The 25,794-nt window shown below is 39.1% G+C and overlaps 1 protein-coding gene across 1 annotated transcript; it reads left to right on the top strand.

Annotated features, from left to right (window-relative positions):
* Nucleotides 1–236: 236 nt before the first annotated feature.
* On the top strand, nucleotides 237–25,584 carry slc9a3r1a (SLC9A3 regulator 1a). Its single transcript, XM_031753002.2, has 6 exons — nucleotides 237–947; nucleotides 15,840–16,010; nucleotides 21,899–22,052; nucleotides 22,176–22,207; nucleotides 24,519–24,617; nucleotides 24,704–25,584. The coding sequence occupies exons 1-6, from the start codon at nucleotides 492–494 to the stop codon at nucleotides 24,863–24,865; spliced, it is 1,074 nt and encodes a 357-aa protein (XP_031608862.1). The 5' UTR covers nucleotides 237–491; the 3' UTR covers nucleotides 24,866–25,584.
* The last annotated feature ends 210 nt before the right edge of the window (nucleotides 25,585–25,794 follow it).

The raw sequence follows: 25,794 nt of genomic DNA, 5'->3' as shown, positions 1-25,794 counted from the left end.
TTTTGTGAACACTGAAAACGAACCACTCTAAGGACTAAACATATACTTGCAGTTATCTGGTCTTTGAAACATGCTATGTATTACCCTAATAAAATGTGTATCTGATAAAAAATATATAATAATAATAATAATAATAATGACGATTATAATAATAGTTTACGCTTTGAGTTTTATTTTGAAAATCTGATGGCGGATGTTCATTTGAATGTGTTAACTTGACTCGTGGTAGCGCCACTGAAGACAGGACCGTGTTAGGTTGGAGTCGGAAAAAAAACCCAGACGTTGCAACATAGTGCACAGGGGTGGATCTGTGAAACGAGTCAAAAGGCAACATTAGCAGCGGAAATCTCACTGGGACTCAGTTCAACGGAAGTAGAACTGTAGCAAAGTCACTGTGCGCAACAGGTGTCTGTTTCTTTTCGTAAGCTCACTGTTTGAAAGTTGTTTGAATAGTGGGGCTAAAAGTTTTCGTTGGTTAAAAAAACACCAACATGTCAAAACTTAGACCCAGGCTTTGTGTGTTGGAGAAAGGACCCAGCGGGTATGGGTTCCACCTGCACGGAGAGAAGGGCAAGATCGGGCAGTTCATCAGGCTCGTGGAGTCCGACACTCCCGCCTCCGAGGCCGGGCTCCTGGCTGGAGACCGATTGATGTTCGTGAATGGGGAGAGCGTGGAGGGGGACAGTCATCAGCAAGTGGTCGCCAAGATACGGGCAACCTCCGGGGCTTTAGAGCTTATTGTGGTGGACCCCGAGACCGCGGAGCTGCTGAAAAAACACAACCTACAGTGCCGGAAAGAATTCGTCACAGAAGGAATTCCCATACCAGGCAGTGACAGCGACTCAGACCGCGGGGACACTCAAAGCAACGGCACCCCTGCCCCGCTTGAGAACGGGGATTCTTCCTCGGAGAGATCCGAGAGGCATAGTGTCAGCTCAAGCACCAAGGTACAGTAAAGCGCAGTAACTCACTTAAGTGAGTACTAAACTTTATTTAATGTACCCCTGAACTTTCCTTTCTTTTTTTAAAAAAAATGTTGTTTTTAGTTTTTTCTTTTCTAATTAAACCCACACGGGTAGACACTTGGAACTGTAAGGTCGAACGTCAAAATGGTCAGCTGTTAATTTCTTGACTAGGAGTGAGCTGTATTTCTTGTATCATTATTATTATTATTCATTACTCCATTAATCTTAAAAAAGTTGTTTTTGGCATAAATCAATTTTAGTTCATGAAAATACATAAAAGTATATCCACTGCTATCTATGACAGAGATGTGACACACTCATTCCCGTACAACAGAATGTTTGTCATGTGTATCAGAGCCTGTCTGCTTTCTGTACTGAATTCCTTGTCAGGTTTGTCTCGTTGGACCAGGAAATTTGTCACAATCACATGCTGAGAATGAGCGTGTCTTTTTCATTTTTAATATTATCTAAAATGATCTCACTGAAAGCTGAGACTTGACATAATGTGGTTATTACTCAAACACTCAGGATATTAAGGTATGTTAGAGTTTTTGTCACGTCATTTGCTGCAATGGTAATGTTCAGAGACCTTCTGTCACCTTAAGTGGTGAAGTACTTTGACATGTTTTCTTTAATTTTTTTCACCACAATCCTGCCTCTTTGAAAGGCAGAGCATTTTCTGTCAGTTATGAAAGCATTTTATAAGGTTATGCTTTGAAGTGGTCACAAACATGGCAAGATTTTGTTTGCTATGTAACTGTTTAGCCAGTGCAAAGTCTGGACCCAGATTTAAATGTTGTGTAAGAGTGTTGCAAAATAGCCTTATTGTGGAGGTGTTAAGCTGTGTTCAGGTCTCAGAATGGAAAGCAGTTTTATTAAGGATTCTCAGGAAAAAGTGGATTTTTTTATTTCCAGGGCAAGTGGAAAATGTGTTTACTATAAGCAGGTTGAAAGTTATAAAGGGGTGGGGGTGGGGGGGGGCTTACAAAACAAGAGTGTGTTCATGTTTTCTGCTACTTAATGAATAATTAATTACCTTTAAAACAAGTTCTTTGTTTCCCACACAATAAGGCCTAGTCAAAGGCTAGCCTCATGAAGCACAGAACACCCGATTCACGTAGGAAGAGACTAGCATCACTATAGAACTTATTCTTCATTCAAACTTCATCTTTGAGCTGAGTGACCGAAGCGACTACTTGTGGAAACAAAGGACATTGCTGACTGTAGCATAATCTGGTGAGAAATACATAAACAGTTACATAAGCAACCAGAGCATGGAATGTCCATTGTAGTAACTCCTAACTATAGTGAGTTAATATTTTGCACAGCAATAACTGCTAGCTGCTCTAACTTTTTGATATGTACTAGCAGTGTTAGCTAATCTCACTCGTGGCCACCTGCAACAAATAGCTAATGTTACACAGTACAATTTTTTTTTTTAATTATTATTTAAATAGATAACAGATTAGCTGTCCAAACTCAGAGGCAAAGCTCAGTTTAAGGACCATTATGTCAAGCACTCATTGTGCTAATGTTTGCAAAGCTAGCTCCTGGGGTACATAACATTAGGTTAAGAGCTAGATGTTGCTGGCCTTGACTATCGAATTTCTGAGTCCTGTGTTTTGCATGGTGCAACCACTGCCACCATAATTGTAATCAACTGCAGAAACCCTGTCAATTTGATATTCTTGTGTAAATTCTTACTTATTGCTTATTGTTTGTTAAAGTTAGCTTCCAAATGTACTTTTCCCTTTTGCTTGTGCAATACCACTAGTTATCTGTTATCACAAAAGTATTCATTGCACCCAATTTTTATAACATAGTTTCTAATCTTTGGACTTGGCAATGATTTAACAAGTTACTCCAGTGGCCCTCTAAATCATTATTGTTAAAGTTGCAAAAGTATCTCATTCATCAAACATACAGCATTTCTACATTCCATGTGAACCAAGTTTGCACCTTTTGCCACGGAATTTCTATCTGCCTGTGTCTTTGCCCCTTGACTTTACACTATGTGTAAAGTGTGTATTGGCTGCAAACCATCAGCGAAATTCCTGCCTGATGGGAAACTTGGCAGAGCTTGTCTGATTGTGTGATATTGGCCATTCAGTGGGATACACTTAGGTAGCCTTGCTTGTGGTGAAACGATAGTTCCTTTTACATGATTTCACTGTTTTCCTAAAATTCCATGACATGCTTGGATGTCTTCTTCTTGTTCTGCAAACATTTTTTTTTCATGTCACATAAAAGCACAACCTAAGTGAGCATGTTAGCATGTACCATTCGAGTCCAGAGTCTTCACACTACACTGAGGTTGTCTGTTGGTCACCATAGAGATCCCCGGCAGCAAAAAGAGGCTTTGTCCACAGTGATTGCCTGTGGAGAACAAGGCTTATGGGCCAGGAAGAAAATGAGAGAGGATTCTCAGACCTCAACAAGAGTGTCATACTGACCTTGAAATGCATACACTTTCATAGAGTGACCAGATCAGACCATCAGAGCAATAGGAAAATTAAGCCTTTCCATTTGATTAAATAACTCTGCAGAACGTTCATAATAATCAGCATTAGTTTTTGTTAATTGATTTAACATTTAAGTCATTTCTGAAGGAAAATTTAGGTGGAATCTTAATGTAACTGGGCCTTTCCCAGAAAGATCAGTGAGGGCCTCCCACCTGACTGCCTCAGAATCAGCTGCTTTTCCTTACTTTCCTTACTTCTTGTGCTGTGTGTGTGTGTGTGTGTGTGTGTGTGTGTGTGTGTGTGTGTGTGTGGGACAGTCTCCGCCTACTGAAGATTATAGTTTTCTTCTCATTGTTTTATTAGTGCTACAACCCTGAGTCTGTTAATAGGTGGATTTTTGAACTTTCACTGAACCATTTATAGGAGTGTGAGTGTTGCATAGTGAGTAGATTATGAGATAATGAGCTCAAAGTCTATGATATTTCTGCTGCAGTTTAAACGCCGACCAACAAACAGTATATTCTCATACTGATATAATTGTGATAGGCATATGGGTGTTTTACCACCTACTAATTTTATTATCTCCACTCGATAGGTAATCTCTCTTATGTAATGACTGTTGAAGTCATTTTATCAAACAAAAAAATGACAAACAGGACAAAATGCAAAGTACTGGAGACAGTAGATAAAATTATGTACATGCAAAAGATGTATAAAAACATATGGGAAGGCTAACAAGAACGGAGTGAAAAAGGACTGCACAGTACATTTTCGAAAATCCCTCTGCAATCTGAAGGCTCTGTATACCTGCTGTGTTGGTTACTTTGCACAGACATAGTCATCACATAGCCATATCCATTTAGCCTATGGCTATGGCTATTTATTCTCACAGTTTTGGCACAGGTAGACCCTTTTTCTACAGTTGGTCAGTACTTGGGTTGAATACATGACTACTCAGACAATACTGCAACATCAGCACTGAGGAGAAGTCTAAGAAATTGCAACATTTTTGTTTTGGTTTTTTTTAATGTTTTTTTCAAAGTCTTTTCAGGTTGTTGCAGTATCCCCCTCTGTATAATCTCCGACTCTCTAAGCTTCTGTGTTGATATTTCATTAAATGGCAACAACAACCAACTCACAACCTGGAGAAACAGTTGGCGACAGCGGACACGACATCAATTTGACATGAACTTTGTCATACAGTACTGTTGGTGGCTCTGACCCTGTAAGAGCATAACTAACGGATGATTGATGGTCATTTGATCCAACTCTGATTATAAGCTTTGTCAAAAAGTTTGAAGCCTAATCCTGAAGTAGAGAGAGTCTCTCTTTCCTCGACCCAGACTGAGAGCTGGTTCCGCAGGAGAGTAGCCTGATTGCTGACGGCTCTGCCTCCCATTTAACTGGAGGTAGAGCCTTACAGGTGATGTTAAGGTCCTGCCCAAATAAAACACAACACTTCATTTTTGTGTTACCCACCCACCATACTTGGACTGTCTTGTTTTGAAGGCTTACTACATGCTTATTATTATTTGAAAAATTTAAAATGATTGATAACTACTAATAGCCAAGCTGCCTATCAACTTCAGTTAAAAGTGATGGGTAGGACTTAGGATATTTATACACAGCTATTCTTGGAACAGCAGAACATAGAAAACATCTCGTGTGTGTGTAGTATTTTGATTCTCCTTGTGCAGAGTGTATACTAAAGTTATAAATTTGTGATTGGGACCAGAATTTCAATACTTTGCCATGGGGAGTAATTTTCTATCACAGGATTCTTTGTATGGACTGCCATCCAAAACAAACTCCATTAAACTGCTGTTGGTATCATCTGACTGAGCACATTCCCAAAGTTTAGAAAACACAAAATACTCTGTTTATTATCCAAGCTTCTCTCCTTCATCTGTAACATTAAAGAACATGGAGACAACCATTCATTTTGTAGGCTATTTAAGGACCTACTTCCAAAGTATTGGAGACTTTCAGCTATCACCTCTGTCATCATTTTGTTGGCTCAGGCTGTGGCTGAACTGTATAGTTAAGCTGTCTGGAGGAAGCCTTTTATATCCACTGCTCTGGCTTTTTGGTATTACAGATTATAATTACATTTGTTGCAACCAATTAGGAAAGCGTCTTTGAGATCTCTCCCTCTTTTCAACTCTGAATGCTTTGATACTTTGGTACATATGGGCTCCTGTGTCATCAAGCTGTGGGCTCAGCCTGCTTTCAGCTCTGATCAGTCAGCAGTAGCTAAATTGGGCATTCAGCATGACAAAACAGACTGAGATGCCTGTGTGCGCATAGACCAAAACATGCTCAAACTGAAATATGTTGCTACTGCTTATCTGTATCTGGTTGATGGTGGCATGTGGTTTAGCAAAGTAATGCTTTTCCCAACCACCTTCATCAGCTCCTGGTAGGATGTCCAAATTCTTCCATAAATCCCTGGGCCCCCCTCAGAGTGTCCTTCTATGGGATGTTTTAGGAAAACCACAAATGGGTTCACAAGGTATTCTGCTGGCTCCACCTCAGCCAAATAATAAAATTTGCCCAGAAGAACTTTATTTGCTAGCCCAGCGGTCCCTAACCCCCAGGCCACGGGCCGGTACCGGTTCATGAGTCGTTTGGTACCGGTCCATGAGTTGTTTGGTACTGGGCCGTGAGAGTTGAGGCTCGGGTGTGAAATGTTCAGGGTTTCTATCAGTGTTTATCGTTATTTTTTAATCATTTTTATTGTTAACTCTGTTTCCCTGGTTCTTTTCCCGTGTGTTATGAATAAATGTTCTTTTTTTTGCTACTGGTACTATTTTTATTTTGTTGTATTTATCCGTGACACCTTAAATGCCGGTCCTTGAAAATATTGTCGAACATAAACCGGTCCGTGGCGCAAAAAAGGTTGGGGACCGCTGTGCTAGCCTATCTAAGAAAGAGAAAGAACAATTGGCTTAACTAACTCAAAGACTCTCAGTTCCTCTCCAAGCTCTCTCAATCCTCTGACAGCCTAACAGTGCCTCATAATTTGATTGGTAACAAGTTAACATTAAGTTAAGTTGTGAATGCAGTTTTTATGGTTCAGAAAAATACTGATACTTTGTAGCATACTGCTGTTGATTACAGTGAAACTAGTTTCTCCTTTGTCTGCTCTCAGTTTTACCCCGGTGTTTGACTGACAAGAGACAAGTAATTATAAGAAGCAATATTAAGAACATGGTTAGTAACAGGTTACCAACAAATGGTGCTCAAAACGAATGAAAAGAGAAGGAAGGCATCATCATCATCAGAGTACAGTTTTCAGTTTAGTCAAAGACTATTAATAACAAACGTATTGAAAGCGCTTTGTTTCCTACATGTTATGCCCTTGTCATACAGGCCTAGAAATGAGTTGATGATAACCTGGCGACCACTGGTTACTAGGAAAAATGAGTATTCCCTGACCAGTTATGAATGGTTACTGTTTTATGCTATGAAATCAATTGCTAAGGCCCAGTCACACAGGCCTGGTAAAGTAGCCTGGTCCACATGAGACAGTAGGGAAAATGTGTATTCTACGACTGGTTATCAAGTGGTTCGAGGTGGTTGTTTGCTGTCGCTAGGTAAAATTGGTCATCGATAGATATACGTTCCTACTCTGAAAACCTCCTTGAGTCAGGATCCAACTCATATCCAATCCATCAGATGTGAAAGCAGCTGGGGCTATAACATTAACACAATTTTGCTTTTCCATCTTTCATTTGATTTGTGCTACTGTGAGGAGTGATGAAGTAGTCATTTGGGAAATTACAGCTGTTCAGAGCCCTTGGATCTACTAATAAATATATCAGTATTTGGTGGCAAAGAATTATTAATCTATCGTAAATAAAAGCAATACTATATGTATATTGGAGTATCAATAATGTATTCCACTCTTAACTAAGCATGTGTTCATCCACAAAAAGCTGTAGTAACAGTCATTGAAGAACTGGCTCAGTTGGATTTGGCACACAACTTAACTGTGCATCGAGGTTTCGTATGATGATATTAGCTGGGGGGTAGTAAGGGAGAGACAATAATACTCAAGTAAACTACACCTTTTGTGGAAGCTCCATGAATCTCTTAAATTAACCTGTCAGACTGAGCAATGCTTGGAGAAATTGGAAAAACTCATGATCTACTCTGAAGGCCTCAGTTAGCATGTTACATGTTAAAATTCATAACAGTACAAATAGAAAAAGACTGGACAAGTGGCTCTTTTGTAAGAATTCCCAGGACAGAACGCTTCTTTCTAAAAAATATAGCAGCATAGTTTAGCATATAAACAACTGTAGATAGTTTAGACCAGGGATGTCCAACTCGGGGCCTCAAGGGCCAGTGTCCTGCAGGTTTTAGATCTCACCCTGTGTCAACACACCTGAATCAAATGATTAGTTCATTACCAGGCCTCTGTTGAACTTCAAGACATGTTGAGGAGGTCATTTAGCCATTTGAATCAGCGGTGTGGATCAAGGTCACATCTAAAACCTGGAGGACACTGGCCCTTGAGGCCTGGAGTTGGACACACCAGGTTTAGACCAAAGTGGACATGTTTGACCTTAATGAACAGTATCAAAAAACAAACTGACAGCTTGTCAGTGCGGACACATTATACCATTTGTCAAGCATGATGGTAGAGACTGATGATTTAGGCTTGTTTTGTAGCCACAGAAGTGGTACTGAGCAGTCACTGGGTGACCATGAACTCCCAAAAAGCTATTGAATCACAGGGTGCAGTTTTTCACAGGACTAAATAGAATCCAATCAAAGCTTTCTTTTTTTATAGGACTGTATATTTAATTTTTTTGTTTTTAATTCCTGTGAGCTCACACCATGCTACCATGTAAAGCTAAGCAAGTTAGTTAGCCACTAGAGAAAATAAGTAAAGGACATACTTTGTCTTGACAAAAACAACAGTTTCAATAGCGGATTTTCTAAATATACACATACACCCAGAGCAAATGTGTGTTCATATACACACAGACTGACACAGACAGCAGGTTCCTCTGCAGAGTTGTTGGGGTGTTGGGGTGGAACAGGCGAAGAAACCACTTCCTGCCCTTTTAGCTAGTTGCTATAGTGCTGAAACATCACTGTTTGTTTTTTGTCTCAGCCAGTTAATGATAACCATAAAGCTGTGTACAAAGGCATATATATTATTGGTTTTGATTATGTAAGCGAATAAGCTTCTCAGGCAAAGCTAAATATTAGTGCATATATCAGGAAGTAAAGTTAGTTTGTGGCTGAGCAGTTTGAAATAACTGGATATCAGGCACTAAAACACTGACTCCTTTTTTTCTAAAGTGCACAAACACAGACTGTAAACCCCTTTGAAATCCTACACCATAACCTACAACATAGTCTCACATGCACTTCTCTAGCAATACAACTACATGTCAGGTCAGCGTAGCCCACAGCTTCTGTGGCTAATTGGCCTATTCAGTACTGTTGATTACTACTTTAATTTCCGGATAATATTTTGTCACAGTTTTTGAGTTTAAGTGAGAGAATAACAATCATCCTCTCAATGTAAGGAATAATAATCATAGCATCAATATAAGGATTCACAAATGTCATTAGATTCCTGTAGGAAGATTGTTGAAACTGTCAAAATGGAGGTGATGGACACACAAAGAAGTGGTAAAACTTAGGGGATGAATGTGTTTGCCTCCAAAAAACAAACCCAAATAAACCACAGCAAAGACTGGGGACCTTTTTTGTTTCTATGTGCTGACACTACATGTGGAACACCAGGATGTGACCACAAGGTAAGTAAGTTGTAACGCACCACCACAAGCATAAGTGCCGGCAACAACATAGACCACTAATGTTGGTTGCATTGTAACCACAGAAGTTTAAATCCTGGTTCAATCAGTTGTTCAACTCTTGCTGTTAGCAGAGGTAAGAGGGGCTGTTGGTTACATAATACTAACAAAGCTGGTAAGCACAGTTCTGCAGACACAGGTTAGTGCAGTTCAGAATTTCCATTTACACCCTGTTCGAAGAGTATCTTTTATCTGTGTGGCATAGATGGTCATAAAGTTTTCACATTACTCACTCCCTCGGTACAAGGTTCTCCCAGCTGTCATTATGACCAGGTTAAAGCACAGGATTTGATGTTTAACTATAGTCAGCTGTAAAACCATTAACCTTTGATATTGAACAAGCTTAGAGGATCTTTATCGTGGCTGCCTCATGCCTCTTGTACCATCACACCAACACTGGGTAATCCTACATTTACGCTGCAGCTGCTTATGGCAGGTCACACACCAGATATTGTTTCTATGCAGGCACAAAATTAGATTATATCACAAGTAACATGTGCAGATGAAACATGCACACTGATACCAACCAGTACAATGCATACCCCCTGTCAATCAGCAACACAATACAACCAACCAATTAAGCTTAGAGATATGAAGGAAGTATTGCCTGTTGCTCACATTTAATATTGTTTTCCTTAGGTGTTGTCTGAGCTCTGTTAGCACAGATTACATTTCTTTAAATCTAAAAATGGTATATTTTTAATGCTGCCAGTGTACTTAAAGTCTGTTCAGAACATAACATGTTTAATGAAGTTATGCATGGATGTATTATGCAAATTATGACTGAGTTTACAAGACACAGCAGATGCTAATGTTAGTTGGGTTGAGGCATCTAAACATTACAAGTAGCCTGCTGGCTAATGTAAATAGTAGTCGATGGATGCAACTTTAGTTTTTCTCCTTTGGTGTTAAGAAATTGGAAAAAAATTGCCTAAGCTTTTCTATGATATGGAAACCCATTTTTAATGGTCAGTAACTAGTTAGCTAATGAATAATGAAAATGCATCCTGATTGGTTTAGCAACAGTGTGTGTAAAAGAGACACTGCTGGACTTTACCCAGCACTTTTATTATCATACAAATATCACTGTCACTGCAGTGTGAGTGCGTACGTGTCTGTGCGAATTTGCTGATACTGTATTTCCTGCACATGAAACAAAATCATCTGAAAAGTTGAGTCGGCCTCAGATGCACTAAAGACATCAGACAAAAGCTGAGGGAGTTCATAACATGACATTCTCTGTGCTTCTCATATACTTTTCTGTCTATATTTACATAGTTCCCTGCTTTAGCAAACAGTCTCCATCCTGTTCATACAGAGAGAGAGAAAAAAAACAGTGCAGAGACACCTGCTGACCTGTTTGCTAATAGACCCAGTAGTTTGAAAACAATACAATGATGAGGATTTTACTCATTCCAGGCACAAAGTGTCCAATCCAATTTTGAGTCTAATCTAAAGGAAAGCTAGCCTGGCTTTGAGTTTCTGCTCTCCGTCCTCCATCTCCCTGCAGAGTGTTGTCACCACGCCCAGACTTTGGGCTTTTTGGGCCTCTTAGAGTCCAGTTTGACAGAAACAGCAGGGCTGGATTGAACATTTAAGAACAAAAAGTGGTCTGACGACAAACACATGCCTGGCTGGCGAAGTCGAAGCCTGTGTTTCTCTTCGCCTCGCTGTGAAGATTCACTGATGTCAGCAGAAAGACTGAAGTATGAGGGCTGGCAGTCTATTCCTGGTCACCTCCTGTGCCGCTCTGCCATAGGTTGATTCTCTGCTCACCTGTGGTACAGTAAACGGATTAAACTGTGCACTGCCTCTACCAGCTAGTCTATTACCTGATATAAACCTGCAGTTGCCTGCTGTTTGAAATGAGACTGATGTGATGTTTGTGGGCATTAAAATCCAAAGAATATTGCCCTGTTGACTGTTATTTAGGCAAATAAAATTTATCCATGTCAGTGTCTGAAAATTACCCATTGTCACAGAATGCTGCTCACAGAATATTCATAAAATGCAGATTTGTTCAGTTTTTGCAAATATATTTTCAACTAATATGCCAGTTTTGCCTTTTGTAAATATTCAGTTTACTGTTTATCTAATAAGGCAACAGTTGTAGCTTCCCCTTGAACAATAACTTTATTAATTATTTTAAAATCAAACTATGTGCCATATCAGCCAACTGATTTGTTATCTGGTTGTTGCAGCTCTAGGTGGGTACTTATATCCAAAGGTGTGATTCGGCCTTTGTGATATAACCGTAGCTTGCAGCATTCCTGTGGTGTAACTTTCCACCTCAGTTATTTTGTCATCCTTATCATCATTAACAGACTGTGTCATAAATGTATGATTCCATCCAAAGGTTGCACCTGACTATCACCTCAACCCATCATTTTTCAGCAATCATCAACCGGCCTGATTTCATATAAACCCCTGCTTCAGTGTATTATCCACAGTGTCACTGCCTTGATTCAGTGCTGAGGCTGCAGTCTTTGATCTTGAAAAGACACTTGGCAGGAAGTAATTTACAGACAGCTGTTGATGGCGTTTATCAGGTAGTGGAAGTACAAGAGATGGATGGATCTGGGGTGGAACAGGTGTACTTTTTTAATGTGGATTCTCAGGTGTTCTCTATGCACATGCTGACTTTAAAAGGGCTCTTACATATGGAAGCCACTTTCTGTTGTGAAAAGAAAATAAGGTGGAACTTTTCAGTATGCACTGTTGAGATCTGTCTGTCTGTAGTCACATTTTGCTAGTACTGGTTGGAGCCTGTTTTACCCTCAGAACAGCTTTTATTGTGTGTTGGATACAGGTCATTCATTCCTCAGAGACTTTGGTTCATGTTGACATATTACAAGTGATTTAAGTGAGTGATTTAAGTGATATACCTTTATTAGTCCCACAAGGGGAAATTTCATAAGGCTGCCGACCTATTGCACGCAATGACGGCGCCATCTTACCCTCCGACCATACATACATTACACAAAAACATCACATGGGGAAGACAGGTCAGAGAGGTATAACAATGGAAAATGCACCACATGAGGAAAGATAAGGAGAAAAAAAAATAACTCCTCCCAGACTGAGCTCCAACAGGGAGATCAGTTTGAGAACAGAAAAAAAAACACCTCTGCACATAGCACACGAAAAAAAACTCTTAATACACCAAAGAAACACATGACAAGCAACAGGGGTGGGTAAAGGGTGAGAGACAGCCAATTTAGACAGTACATCCGGGCCTGCAGCCTATGCGCTGGTCTCCTTGATCCACCGTCAGCATCGGAAGGGAATAAGCGTCGAAGGCGTTTGGAGGGGGGAGGGGGGATGAGTGTATGTCTGCATGTGTATATATGTGCGTGTGTGTGTGTATCTCCAGAGTTCAGCTGAGACAGTGTCTTTCGCCCTGCCAGGCTAAGTAAACAGTCTTCCAGCCAACCCAGGTGGCCTTGCATAGAAAGGGAAGAACAGTCAAAACACAGTCGTTATCAGGGTGTTGTTGTTCAGCTCCAGCCTTGCAACCGCAGCTGGCGCCGAAGGGGTATCCGCATGAGTGATGGTGCTTTTTACTTTAGTGCGAACAGCTCATATGAATTTCCAAGCAGTTCTACAGTCCAACACTGGTCTCTCAATCTCCCGTTGGAGAGCCGCGAGCTTCGCCATACTTGCGCTCTGTGATGTTGTCATTCTTGTGCCCAAAGAGCCGATTCTGAGAACTCACGACAGTGTGCCTCCCCGAGATGTCATCCAATTTACGCTCAGAGATGTTATGCCGAGCGAGCCCTTCCAAGATGTAATCCAGTCTGCACTCAGAGATCTTATTCTGAGTATTCACGGCAGCCGTAAGCCTTTCTAAGATCTTATCCGTGCTGCACTCAATGAGCCCATTTTGAGAAACTCACGCCTCTTCCCATCATTTCAATCCCAGCAGGCAGCCTTGTGGGGGTTTTAACAGCCGGTTCCGCTTCCTTAGTTCTCCGGTAAGTCAGGGCCAAGCCAGCTCCGATCAGCCAGAACCCTGTTACCATGGTTCCGAATAGGTAGATATCTGCCGAGATGGTTCCGAATAAGTAGATATCTTCAGCACTCAGGCTCACCCAAGCCCAAACTTCTCGTTGAGAAAAGGGTGTCAATTGCATTCAGAAACCAGTTGATCAAATCCATAATTCTCTTTTAGGTTTTAGAGAACAGACTGTGAGAGAGTGTTCCAGGGAGAAGTAATACAAAAAACACGAGACTAGACAAGGACACAAGAGGCTAAGCAGGGAAGCTAAGGGAGAGGAGGAGGAGGAGGAGAGGAGAAAAGTGCGACCGCCTTCGTCAAGAGCAAGAGCACAAGTTAATACAATTGCTAAAGATTTTTATTTGCTGCACATGCATGGTGCAAACATGCCGTTTCACCACATCCCAAAGGTGCTCAATTGTGCTCAACTTGTTTTGTTTGAGCTTGAGGTTTCTGACAAGGCACAATATCCTGCTAGAAGACATCAGAAGATTCAGTTCAATTCAACTTTATTTATTTAGCTCCAAAGCACTACAACAGTCACCTTAAGGTGCTTTATATTGTAAGATAAACACCCTACAATAATACGGAGCAATCGCTTGGTGACAGTGGGAAGGAAAAACTCCCTTTTAAAAAGAAATCTCCTGTACAACCACACTCAGGTAAGGCTCTCCACTGTGACTGGTTGGAGGTGAGGCGAAGGAGATGAAACAGAAGCCAGAGATAAATGATAAATAATGATTAAATTCGCAGTTATGTGTAAAGAGATGAGAGTGAAAAGAGGTGAGTGAAGAAGGAACACTCGGTGCATCATTGGAACACTCAGTACAACCTAGGCCTATTGCAGCATAACTAAAAGAGGGTTCAGGGTCACGTGATCCAACTATACACTAACTGTTTATCAAAGAAGAAAGTTTAAATTCCACAGAAGAAGGGCCTGAAAGCTGAAGGCTCTGCCTCCTATTCTACTTTTAATTACTCTAGGAACCATAAGTAAACCTGCAGTCTGAGAGCCTAGTGCTCTGTTAATATTGGTCATGGGGATGTGATATTATGAGGTCTCCAAGGTAAGATGGGGCCTGATTAATCGAGACGTTGTATGTGAGGAGAAGTATTTTATGTTTTATTTACATCACAAATAACAAAATGGAGTCTGTTAGATAGATGTGATAAGACCTACACATGCTCTGTTCTCTGTAATAAAATATCATCAGTATCAAAGTCTCCGTTGAGGTGCAAGGATGGGGACACTGTAGTCACAAAGGGGTGGACATGGCCAGCAACAGTTCTAAATTAGAATAATTTAGTTTAAATTAAGTATATAAAAGATTTTCTTAATTAATATGTTGGAATTGTGGCCTATGTTATAATTAGAAACTTTGAAAATTAAGTAAATAAGTAATAAGTCTGTAAGTTTAATCACAGTGAATGTTTAGAATAGAGAAAGTGAGGTATTGGAAAATCTGTAATCATTTCCAAGAGCCTTATAATAAAGATAAAGTTCATGATGTCAGCACAGGAGCACATGTGTGATTACAGTATTACAAGAACATATGTTGGATTAAACACTTAACTAGGCACAGGTCACAGCAGGATTAGCCTGAGCAGCAGAGCCAGGATGCTGCTGCTTCATTCAGTTACGAATCTTACCTCATTATATGCACGAACATTTAATGTATTTGATATTATTTGAAGAAGCTTCATGTCTACAATATGTCAATAGGGACTTTGTATGATGTCCAAACCTTGCAGTGTAGAACAAACATGTAGGAACTGTGGTGATGTGGCGTCTCAGGTTGAAATAAGCCATAAACCTCATCACATACTCTAATCACAAATAGATGATTTCCTGCATTCTGCTTTTACTGATTCTCTGCAATGAATAACAAGATTTAAGAGTGTCACCTGTGCGCTAGACTGATGTATAGCTTTCATAAAAAAATTAGGTCAGAATGCTAAAATTATATATAAGAAAGAATTGGCATTGTACTAAATGTTAAAATGTAATATTATTATTTATCTATTTTTTTAAATATCAAGTTGTGCAGCGGTGGAGCTGTGTAAATTAGCACTGTTGCCTCACAGCAACAAGGTCCTGGGTTTGATCTTTCTGTGCGTGTTCTCCCCATGTTTGCGTGGGTTCTCTCTGGCTTCCTCCCACAGTCTAAACATATGCAGTTAGTGGGGTCGGGTTAATTGGTGTTTCTAATAAGCAGATGATAGTACATGACTTTGAGAATGTGCTAGAAATGGTACCATTTTTATTTTTTTGATAATTTTATCATTGTAATGTTTGTTTTTAGTTTTTATCAGTATCTCCTAATTTTCTGTTTTGAATCATGACCTGTGATTGTTTTTATTTAAATAGTCTTAAGTATAAATTATTATGTTAAATACTTTGTGTCTTGCTATGAGTATTATAATTATGGTTTCTTCATAACTGTGACGGGATTATATTTAAAATTAGATTAATTAATAATTTTGACCAAGCACCAATGTGTATATGTATGTTATGAGAGTAAAATGTTACACTTTAGGCTGAACTCTCACACTGAGTTTCATGTGTGATCGTGTGTAGGAGGAGAGAGATGGGCCCCGGCCTCGTCTCTGCCACTTGAAGAAGGGCCCCAGTGGCTATGGCTTTAACCTGCACAGTGAGAAGTCAAGACCAGGTCAGTTCATCAGAGCTGTAGATGAGGACTCTCCAGCACAGAGAGCCGGCCTCAGGCCGCAGGATAAGATCATCCAGGTATGTGCACTCGCGCACACAAGCACACACACTCGCTTTTTCAGATATCCCTGTGCTTTGACAGCAGTTGCAGTTGATAAATGACACCCATAACGACAAGAGATGATGGCACAGTTCAGTATTGTGGCCAATGCTTTTTTCACCTGTCATTAAAAATGTCACACAATAAGAAACCAAATATGTTGTTATTATTATTATTTTTTAAAATCAGTATTATTATTATTATTATTATTATTATTATTATTATTATTATTATTATTATTATGAATGTTGAATAGCAACAATAACCAAGAAGATCAAAGACAATTTGATCACAAATTTTAATTTGTGGTCAAAGTTGGATTGAACACAAGACAATATAGAATAATAATAAGAAGGAGAAAACAATGTGACATTGAAAGAATCTCGAAAATAATAGTGATGGAAGTATAACTTTAGGTGAAGAAAGATTTTTAACACAATAATTTTGGTGCAAAATTAAAACATTTATGACCAGTGAGCTCAGGAAGGATTTGCAGTCGAAAACTTGATAAATTGTGATAAAGCTCTTTGAGATGGGATATTAGGAAGTCTGAAAAAAATCAATCTTAAGGAGAACCAGTTTGTGCAAAAAAAAAGTCACAACCGCAGATTAAAAGGGCTCATTTTATGGTTCAAAAGTGCCAAATACAGCAACAGTTGCCTTAAGGTGACTATAATGAAAGTTAAACAACTTTTATGTGAGTATGAGTGTGTGTGTGTTTTAGATGTGTTAGCCATATATGTATCAGCTATAATCCTATTACATAAGTGTGCAAATGAGAAACTGAATGAAATATTAGCAGAAGCCAAGCTATTAAGAAGCTTCTGTGTTTATATGTGATGTAAAGGAGAAATCGGTATTCTCTGCCTCATTAAGTGTGTGCGAGAGACAATAATCCCTTATAGTTAATCTGCTTAACATGTCTGTCAGCTGAATTAGAAGCTTTCAAACAGTCCACTCTGGCTTCTCCCATCCATGGGATAGAGAGGCTAGATTTGGGATATTGTAAAGATTTAAAAGCTAAATTTTAGTGAAATTTCTCCGAGTCTTGTGGGCAGTCCTGGAAGTTCATGTCAAGATTCTGAAGCAGAGTGTTCTGTACCATCTCCTGATGTTCCTGTGTGGGAGCTTGTGAAACTTCTCCGATTTTCCTCCCACAAAAATTCCTCAGTGACTTATCTCCCTGGGTGCTTAATCAGTTTCAACTCTGGGAGTATTCTTGTACACCACTCCTCGTAGTAAGACACAACATTAGCTATCACCAGTGCCATTAATCTCCTTTAGGGTGTCCATTCCATTGTCATGACAGTTCACTGACTTGATATGTAGTCCTCTGTATGAATGGGCAGTGACAGTTTACAGACAGTGGATCTGAGTTTTTCCACTTGTCCAAACAAACTCTTTGCCAAAGTAACCCGGTTAACTTACTGTTAGATGGATGCAACAAAAGAGAATGATGCTCTCCACCATGTGTTAAATATCCTGATTCATTTTATTCAGTTTTATTTATGTGGCTCCAATTTCACAATAGCATTCATCTAAAGGTATGAGGTATATTCTCACAATTTTAGAGACAGAACACGAGCAATCAGTCTCCTTTTACCAATAACTTGGCAATTGTGGAGAAGAAGAACCCTCTTTCCACGTTAAGCGACCTGCACCAAAAAACTTCTTAGCGAATGTAATCCTTCTGGAACAAGTGACTGGATGATGAAGAGAAATATAAAGAAAATGAGTGTATAGATTTCCAAACCAAGAAATATGCTTTTAACATAGTTAGTCATACTTGACAAAAAGAAGTTGTTTATAGCATCTACCCTACGTTCTACCAACACACTCTCTTGGGCACTTCAGAGATTTTGCGATATTGTCATTGATGACATAAAATGGTTGGTACTAACTGCTATGCACTCACAAGGAGTTCTGATAGCAGAACAATGAGGTAAACCAATCAGTTTGTTTAGTTAGTTAAATAAACAGTAGCTTTTCATTCTGCTTTGTTAGTATTACCAATATCTTTGATAACAGACAATAGTAAAAGCTCACACACAATCTAGGTAAACACGTACATGTTTCCGATTTGCTAAACTATAATAAAGGGTTAGTTTTCATGCTGGTTTTAATAACTGCATCAGCTGGCTAAATTCTGTCGCTGTCATTGAGCACGCCAAGTCAAGTTGAAACATTCTGTCATTAGAAGTAAATAAAGAGTAATAAAAAGTGAGTAATAATGTTGTAATAATAAAGAATGAGCATAGTAAAAATAGGATACTGAAACTGAAAGTTAAATCGAATTCATATATGCATTATACTCAAAAATTCATTGAATAAAGAACTTTTTTAAAGAATCAAAAATAAATAACATGGATAAATGTTGGGAATCAAAGAATGCCACATCGTTTGATGGAAGATGTGAGTATTATACAAATGAGCAGTTTAATCAAAATATAATAATGGATAATGTAATATCAATCATACATTTTAATAGTAGAAGCCTCATTTCAAACCATTCAAAAACCCTGGACTGTCTAGCACAGTTTTCTAAGAAATTCACTGTCATTGCAGTTTCAGAGACTTGGTTAGATGGGGATCAAAATTTAGTGAAGATTGATGGCTATGACATGTATTGCATCAATAGAAATAAAAAAAGAGAAGGGGGTGTTGCCTTCAATACTGATAATAATTACAAATGTAGAATCATCAGTGAACTGTCACTAGCACTGGATAACATAATGGAGTGCATAGCTATTGAACTAGAAGCTGAAAAGTCAAAGAATCTGCAAATCAGCTGTATCTACAGGACCCCTGGATCATGTATAAAAATGTTCACAGAGGAAATGCTGAAGATGTACAATCCCATTAACAACAAGAAAATGACATTTATATGTGGTGATTTCAATATAGATTTGTTGAATCCAACTGTGAACAGTGCCATCACTGATTTTGTCCATACAATGTACAGCATTAGTCTTTATCCCTTAATTTGCTGCCGTCCAACAAGAATAACCTCACATAGTGCTACACTTATCGATAATATTTTCACTAATGTTGTTGACAGGAATGTTGAAAGTGGAATAATAATAAATGACTTAAGTGACCATCTACCAGTTTTTGCAACAGTATAGAGCTACGCCAGGATTAACAGATGTGAACCTAATAAGAAATTAATTAGACATAAAACACAAGAAGCAATTTGCCGCCTTAAGAAAGAGCTCAACAACCAAGACTGGAGTAACATGTATGTTCAAGATGTTGACGTGGCATATGAAAACTTCTTATCAATAATATTAACTCTTTACAATAAACACTGTCCCCTGGTGAATAAAACAAAGAAAACCGAAAACATGGCTAACAAAGGGGATACTGAACGCATGCAAGAAAAAGTATCTGTTGTATAAAACATTTTTAAAGAAAAAAACAATAGAAGCTGAACAAACTTATAAGAGGTATAAGAATAAATTGATAGGGATCATGAGAAGCAGCAAAAGAAATTACTACAGTAAACTTTTAGATGAAAATAAAAAAAATATGAAAAACATGTGGAACTAAAGGATTGGAATATCCAAATAACTTTCAAATACAAAATACAGCAATTAGTGACATAAAATAAATTGCAAATGGTTTTAATTACTTTTTTCTTCATGTTGGTCCTGGCTTGGCTAAAGAAATTGTAAAAACTGGGCACCCTCCTAAAACTAAAACTATTAATGTAGCAAACTCAATGTTTATGAGGGGAGTAGAAGAAGAGGAAATTATGGATGTAGTTACATCCTTTACCTCCAAGAAATCAGCTGACTGTGATGGCATTGATATGCACTTAATTAAAGATATTTTTGGATGTATTGTGAAACCATTTACCTACATTTGTAATCTGTCATTACAAATGTAGGTAATGACATCCTGATAAGATGAAAATTGCAAAGGTAGTTCCAATATATAAAGCTGGAGATAAACATCTTCTCACAAACTATCGGCCCATCTCTACTTCCGCAGTTCTCTAAGACACTGGAAAAAATATTTTACAATAGATTATATGACTTTATCATAAAAAACAATGTACTATATGAACAGCAGTATTAGACCCAAAAGGACCACAACGCATGCCTCAATGGAGTTTATAGATACAGTAACAACTGCTATTGAAAACAAAAAATATGCTGTCAGAGTTTTTTTAGATTTAAAGAAAGCATTCAATACAGTTGATCACAACCTTTTACTTGACAAACTATTTACATAGGGGGTCAGAGGGGTGGCATTATCATGGGTTAACAGTTACCTTAAAAACCGTAAACAATTTACCCAAATACATGCCATATAGTCAGAACTGAAACCCGTTGTGTGTGGGTTTCCCCAAGGATCAGTTTTGGGGCCGCTGCTTTTCATATTGTACATTAATGAGATATGTGCAATTTCAAAGTCTTTGAAAATAATATTATTTGTGGATGATACAAACTTACTGTGCTGTGGAAGTAACTTGGAACAACTTATGAATGAACTAGAAAATTAATTAAATAATCTGAAGACCTGGTTTGACCATAATAAATTAACACTGAACCTGAGTAAAACAAAATTCATAATATTTGAGAATCGCACATATTCTACTAATAGTAAACTGACAATAAATAACACTGAATTAGACAGAGTATCTGAGATAAAATTCCTTGGTGTGATAATGCATCACAAACTATCCTGGTTTCCCCACATTACTCATATCAAAGAACATTCCGAACATTCCGCCCGAACATTCAATGCACAGAATGTTGGGTACGATCATTCCGCCCGAACATTCACTGCACAGAATGTTGGGTACGATCATTCCGCCCGAACATTCACTGCACAGAATGTTGGGCACGAACATTCCGCCCGAACATTCTGTGCACAGAATGTTGGGTACGATCATTCTGCCCGAACATTCACTGCACAGAATGTTGGGTAAGAACATTCTGCCCGAAGATTCCATGCACAGAATGTTGGGCACGAACATTCCGTGCACAGAATGTTGGGTACAAACATTCCGCTTGAACATTCCGTGCACAGAATGTTGGGTACAAACATTCCATGCACAGAATGTTGGGTACGAACATTCTGTGCACAGAATGTTGGGTACGATCATTCCGCCCGAATATTCCGTGCACAGAATGTTGGGCACGAACATTCCGTGCACAGAATGTTGGGTACAAACATTCCGCTTGAACATTCCGTGCACAGAATGTTGGGTATAAACATTCCATGCACAGAATGTTGGGCGCAAACATTACGCCTGAACATATTCTCAGTGATTTATCCAGACACTTCTACTTTTGTCACATGTGCTTAGGGTGAACCTCTCTCTCATCTGTAAAAAGCACAGTGGGGGACCTCTCAATTCTAGTATATTATGGCAAATCCTAGTCCACCATACCAGGCAGTTAACACAGGGCTACTGACGCTGGGCTCTCTTTCTGTCTCCTGGACTGTCCTCCATGCTTTGGAGACTGTGCTCAGAGACACAGCAAACCTACCTGTGAAACATCCAAGCGTCAACCCAAGTGTAACCCTCAATAACAGAAAATTAGAGAGCAACAATTTTACACTGAGATCATTTCTGTTTCACTTTGGTTATATGGTGTCACTATTTATTCAGTCTTTGTGTTTAAGCTGGACATAATAAAATGTTTCTGCTTATTTACTGATTTATAACACGTAAAAATCATGATCAAAAAGACAAAAATAAGGTTGTTCTCCAAACCATTAACTGAGAAAATAATAAGCAGGCTTTCGTAAAATGGGCCATGCTATAACTTTCGGTCTCTGGAGAGAAACATTGAAAATGGATCATTATAGAATATAAGAACTCTTTCCTAAGTTTCTCCTGTTGTCTCTTCAGGTTAATGGTATGTCTGTGGCTGGGATGCAGCACTCAGAGGTGGTGGCAGCCATAAAGGCCGGAGGAGACGAGACTAGGCTACTGGTGGTTGACATTGAGGCAGAGGAATTCTTCCAGAAATGCAATGTTATGCCCACTGAGGAACACATCAGTGGTACCACACTTTTTACTATGTTTCCTTAATATTCAGAAGTACAAAACATAAAATACTGTGAGGAAAATTATTTGAAACAGTCAGAGTGAAATGAGGACTTTTCTGTTTTGTTTGTTCTTGAAGGACCTCTTCCAGACCCAATGTCAGAAGAGAAGGTAAGGACCCCTTGCATGCACACACAAGCAGGATGCACAATGCATAGGATGCTAATAATTTTTGTTCTCACCACTAGATGCCCTTTAAAAGGCTATTTTTTTCTACATTTACCAAAAGAACAGATCATTATCGCAGTTAAACAACCTAAAGAACAGTAAGAAAGTGTGTTGTCTACTTCAAAGTTCTGACAACAAACTAATGAATAAAACCAGTGAGCATGTGACTCAAAGTTATTGATGTTTGTCAATCCTTCCAGACTAGACAGTTTAGCCAGTCACATCCCCAAGGATGCTGTCTTTGAGGTCTACTATCTACCTGATTATAGCATAATGTTGAAAGTGATCATCATCACACAAACCATTAGAACCAAAGTTGAAAGAAAAATCACATACACATAATGTTATAAACAAAATATATTTCGTACTTCATGGAAGTAAACTGGTACTGTGCAGTGGTTCATATATTTGATGGCAAGTGAAAGCTTGCCGGTTTAAATCCAGTGACAGAGACATTTTTGGGGTTGCATCTGGCATAAAAATCTGCCAAATTGACTACGCAGAGCTCTGGTGACCACTTGTGATAAGGGAGTAACTGAAAATAGCCCCCTAGTGGCTGTCTGTGGTCCTGCACTTTAAAATGCTTTTGCATTGAGTTCCATTTAAAGCTCTGATTGTTTCTTCTTTGTCCCATGATTATTTGGATTACTTCAGTTATGTGTGCTGCTTTGTACATGTCTGTATTCATAGTAGGGTTATTTTAAAGGATTTTGAATTTCTACATTAAACTACATTCTAAATTAAATATTAACGAGTCTTCTGCAATTGGAGAGACAACACTAAGCTGCCCGAGAGAGTGAAGCAGGATGCAGCTGTGTGACATATACTTCAGTAACAAATGTCACATAAAGAGTTCAAAATGTAGCAGACTCAGTTCTCCTCAGCTTAAGAAAACCAGTGCAATGCCCCTTTAATTAGTATAGGCTCAGTCATCAAAATAAACACCACCCACTACCTCTATACACACACACACACACACACACACACACACACACACACACACACACACACACACAGTGACAACATGGGAATTGTGGATTGGTCCCTCTAGTGACATTGTGGCTGACCTTTTCACCATGGCAACAGGAGTAGAAGATCATGGGATTGCAGTGGCTTTAATTTGAGGATTATGCTAATGAGATGACTAACAAGCAACATTCACACACTCTCACATACAGCCAGACTTCTGTAGCAAACAATCAGTCATTCACCAACTGTTACATAACATGGTGGCATGAATCCATACCCTGACCTCTGACCTTCAGTGTGCCTTTTATCATCAGATGGCCAATAGTCCTGCTTAGATATTCAGTAACCTAAAAGGCTTTTAAGTGGCATTAGTGCAAATAGAATACTATTAGAGGCGTCTGATGAAGACACCTTACAGCAGAGGGCTTGTGCTCATGTGCAGCATGGCTGAGGTTATTTTTAGAGAAACAGCTGCTTCCACACTGGAGGCCAAATTTTCATAGATGAGGTGAGTTCCACACTACATATTAGATAGGAGCAGGGCTATGTGCCGATCCCTGAACCGTCTACTGCTCACACTGAGCCTCTGAATGACCAGCCCCCCCTGCTGGTGACACTCCCCTCTCTCTGCCTGCACATTTGCTCTTGATAATTAAAAAGAAATGTTTGTGTGACTCTCATAGAAGAAATACACCATGTCTGTATTCTTGTACTTCCCTCCCTTCCCTTTAGATTGTTAGATGTAAAAACACAGACTGTCTTAGATACTGCTTTCATACTCTCTTAAAGTACTCAAACCCCTCTATACAACATTCACCCATGGACAAAAGCACTGTCTTCTATGCTTTGAAGTGCTTTATAACTACTATTCATACTCCAATGGATGCATCGGAGAGCAACCTTGGGTTATTTTGCCCAAGGACATTTGGCTTGCAGACTAGGGGAGCCAGGGATCGAACCACCAACTGTCTGATTCAGTAGATAACCTGCTCTACCTCCTGAGCTACAGGTGTTGGACTCTAACATTGAATGAGGATATTCAGAAGTGAGCTTTTATTTTTGCTTTTTTTGTGAAGTTTCCTTTCTCTGGAAATTCAGAAAGGCTTATAATGAGCAGCTAGTTGAAATGAGCTACCTCTAAACTTTGAGTCTCCACAGGGTTTGAAAAGAGTCTAATTCTGCATAATCCAAATGTTGATGTCCTTTGAAGCTGAGATGCTTTCTGGAAGGTGTTTTGTACTTTAGATGAATTGACCCTTTTGAATGTGTGCGGTGTGTTCGGCAGATAAATGCAAAGCCTAAAGTATCTGCGAGCTCTTCAGTCTCCAGTGCCTCTTCCAGCAACTCCCTACCAGCAGCAACAAACAACTCCTCGCCTTCAGAGGTACTGTCTCTATGCCACTGAAAGATTTGGAATAGTTTTAAAGCTCAGAAAAAAACAAACTTGTTTGAATATATGTGTGTTCCTAGATTGAAAGAGCATCGAGGTCAGAGCCGGCCCCAGCCATCGACAGCCTGGGTCTTGCCTTGACAGTAGCTCAGGCCAAAGAAAGAGCCCAGCAGAAGCGTGGCGCCAAGAAGGCCCCGGCCATGGACTGGAGCAAGAGGAATGAACTGTTTAGCAACTTATAAACACCACAGGCGCCCTCGTGTCCTCCAGGTGGTTCTGTACTGCCATCCAGAGGCCAATCCAGAGAAATAATCAGCCCACGCTCTGGGTGAAAAATAATGTGGCATCAAGCTTATTTTAAACTCCCATGTTAAACAGTATTATATGATGATTTATTTGTTTTAATTTAGGGTTTCTGTGACTTCTTAACTTTTGAATGATGTTTGAAATGTCAGCATCACACACAGAAATGAATGTTAATAATATATCAAGAAGAGAACTAGCAGTGTACACTTTCTCATACGAAAAGGAGTGTGAAAGGAATTTTGGGGCATAGGAACGAGAAATTATTGACAATTGTTGACGAGTTGTGATTTTAAATCTGAACATTTTAGAAAATGTAGCACGTCTGTCTACTCTTCTTTACCTCCGTTTTTTCCATCTTGATTTGTGATTCAAACGATATTATTTTTTTTTCTTTTTAATGTGGTTTTTGATAAATTTGTACATACACACAAATGTATTCTCAAGGAAAAGAAATGTTCTGTGTTTTGTTGATTCTGCTGAAGTCTGTTGAATTTTAAAGCTGCATCTTTTGGCTCGAGCGTCACTTACACACTTTCACTCCAATGGAAATATACAGAATGTACCGATGGCTCTGTGCTGTAGAATGTCTTAATGAACATTGATAAATATAGCATATCAATAAAATGGAACCGAGTCTGGTTTTTAATGCACATGATCAACCTTGAAAACACTGATCTGAAATTCTTGTTATACCTGAGGATCCGATGGCTGTGAGAATGCCACTTGGGGTGATGAACCCATGCTTGGTGAAGTTTTACCTGTTTTATACTCAGTGCACAGTCTGGTGCTCCATCAGAACAGTCCAAAAATTCCCTTTTTAATAGAAAATGTCATGAGATGAAAGAAGGATGTGAAGGAGAATCCA

Source organism: Oreochromis aureus, linkage group 8, assembly GCF_013358895.1.
Source record: "Oreochromis aureus strain Israel breed Guangdong linkage group 8, ZZ_aureus, whole genome shotgun sequence".
Lineage (NCBI taxonomy): Eukaryota > Metazoa > Chordata > Actinopteri > Cichliformes > Cichlidae > Oreochromis > Oreochromis aureus.
This window is presented reverse-complemented; position numbering and strand designations above follow the sequence as displayed.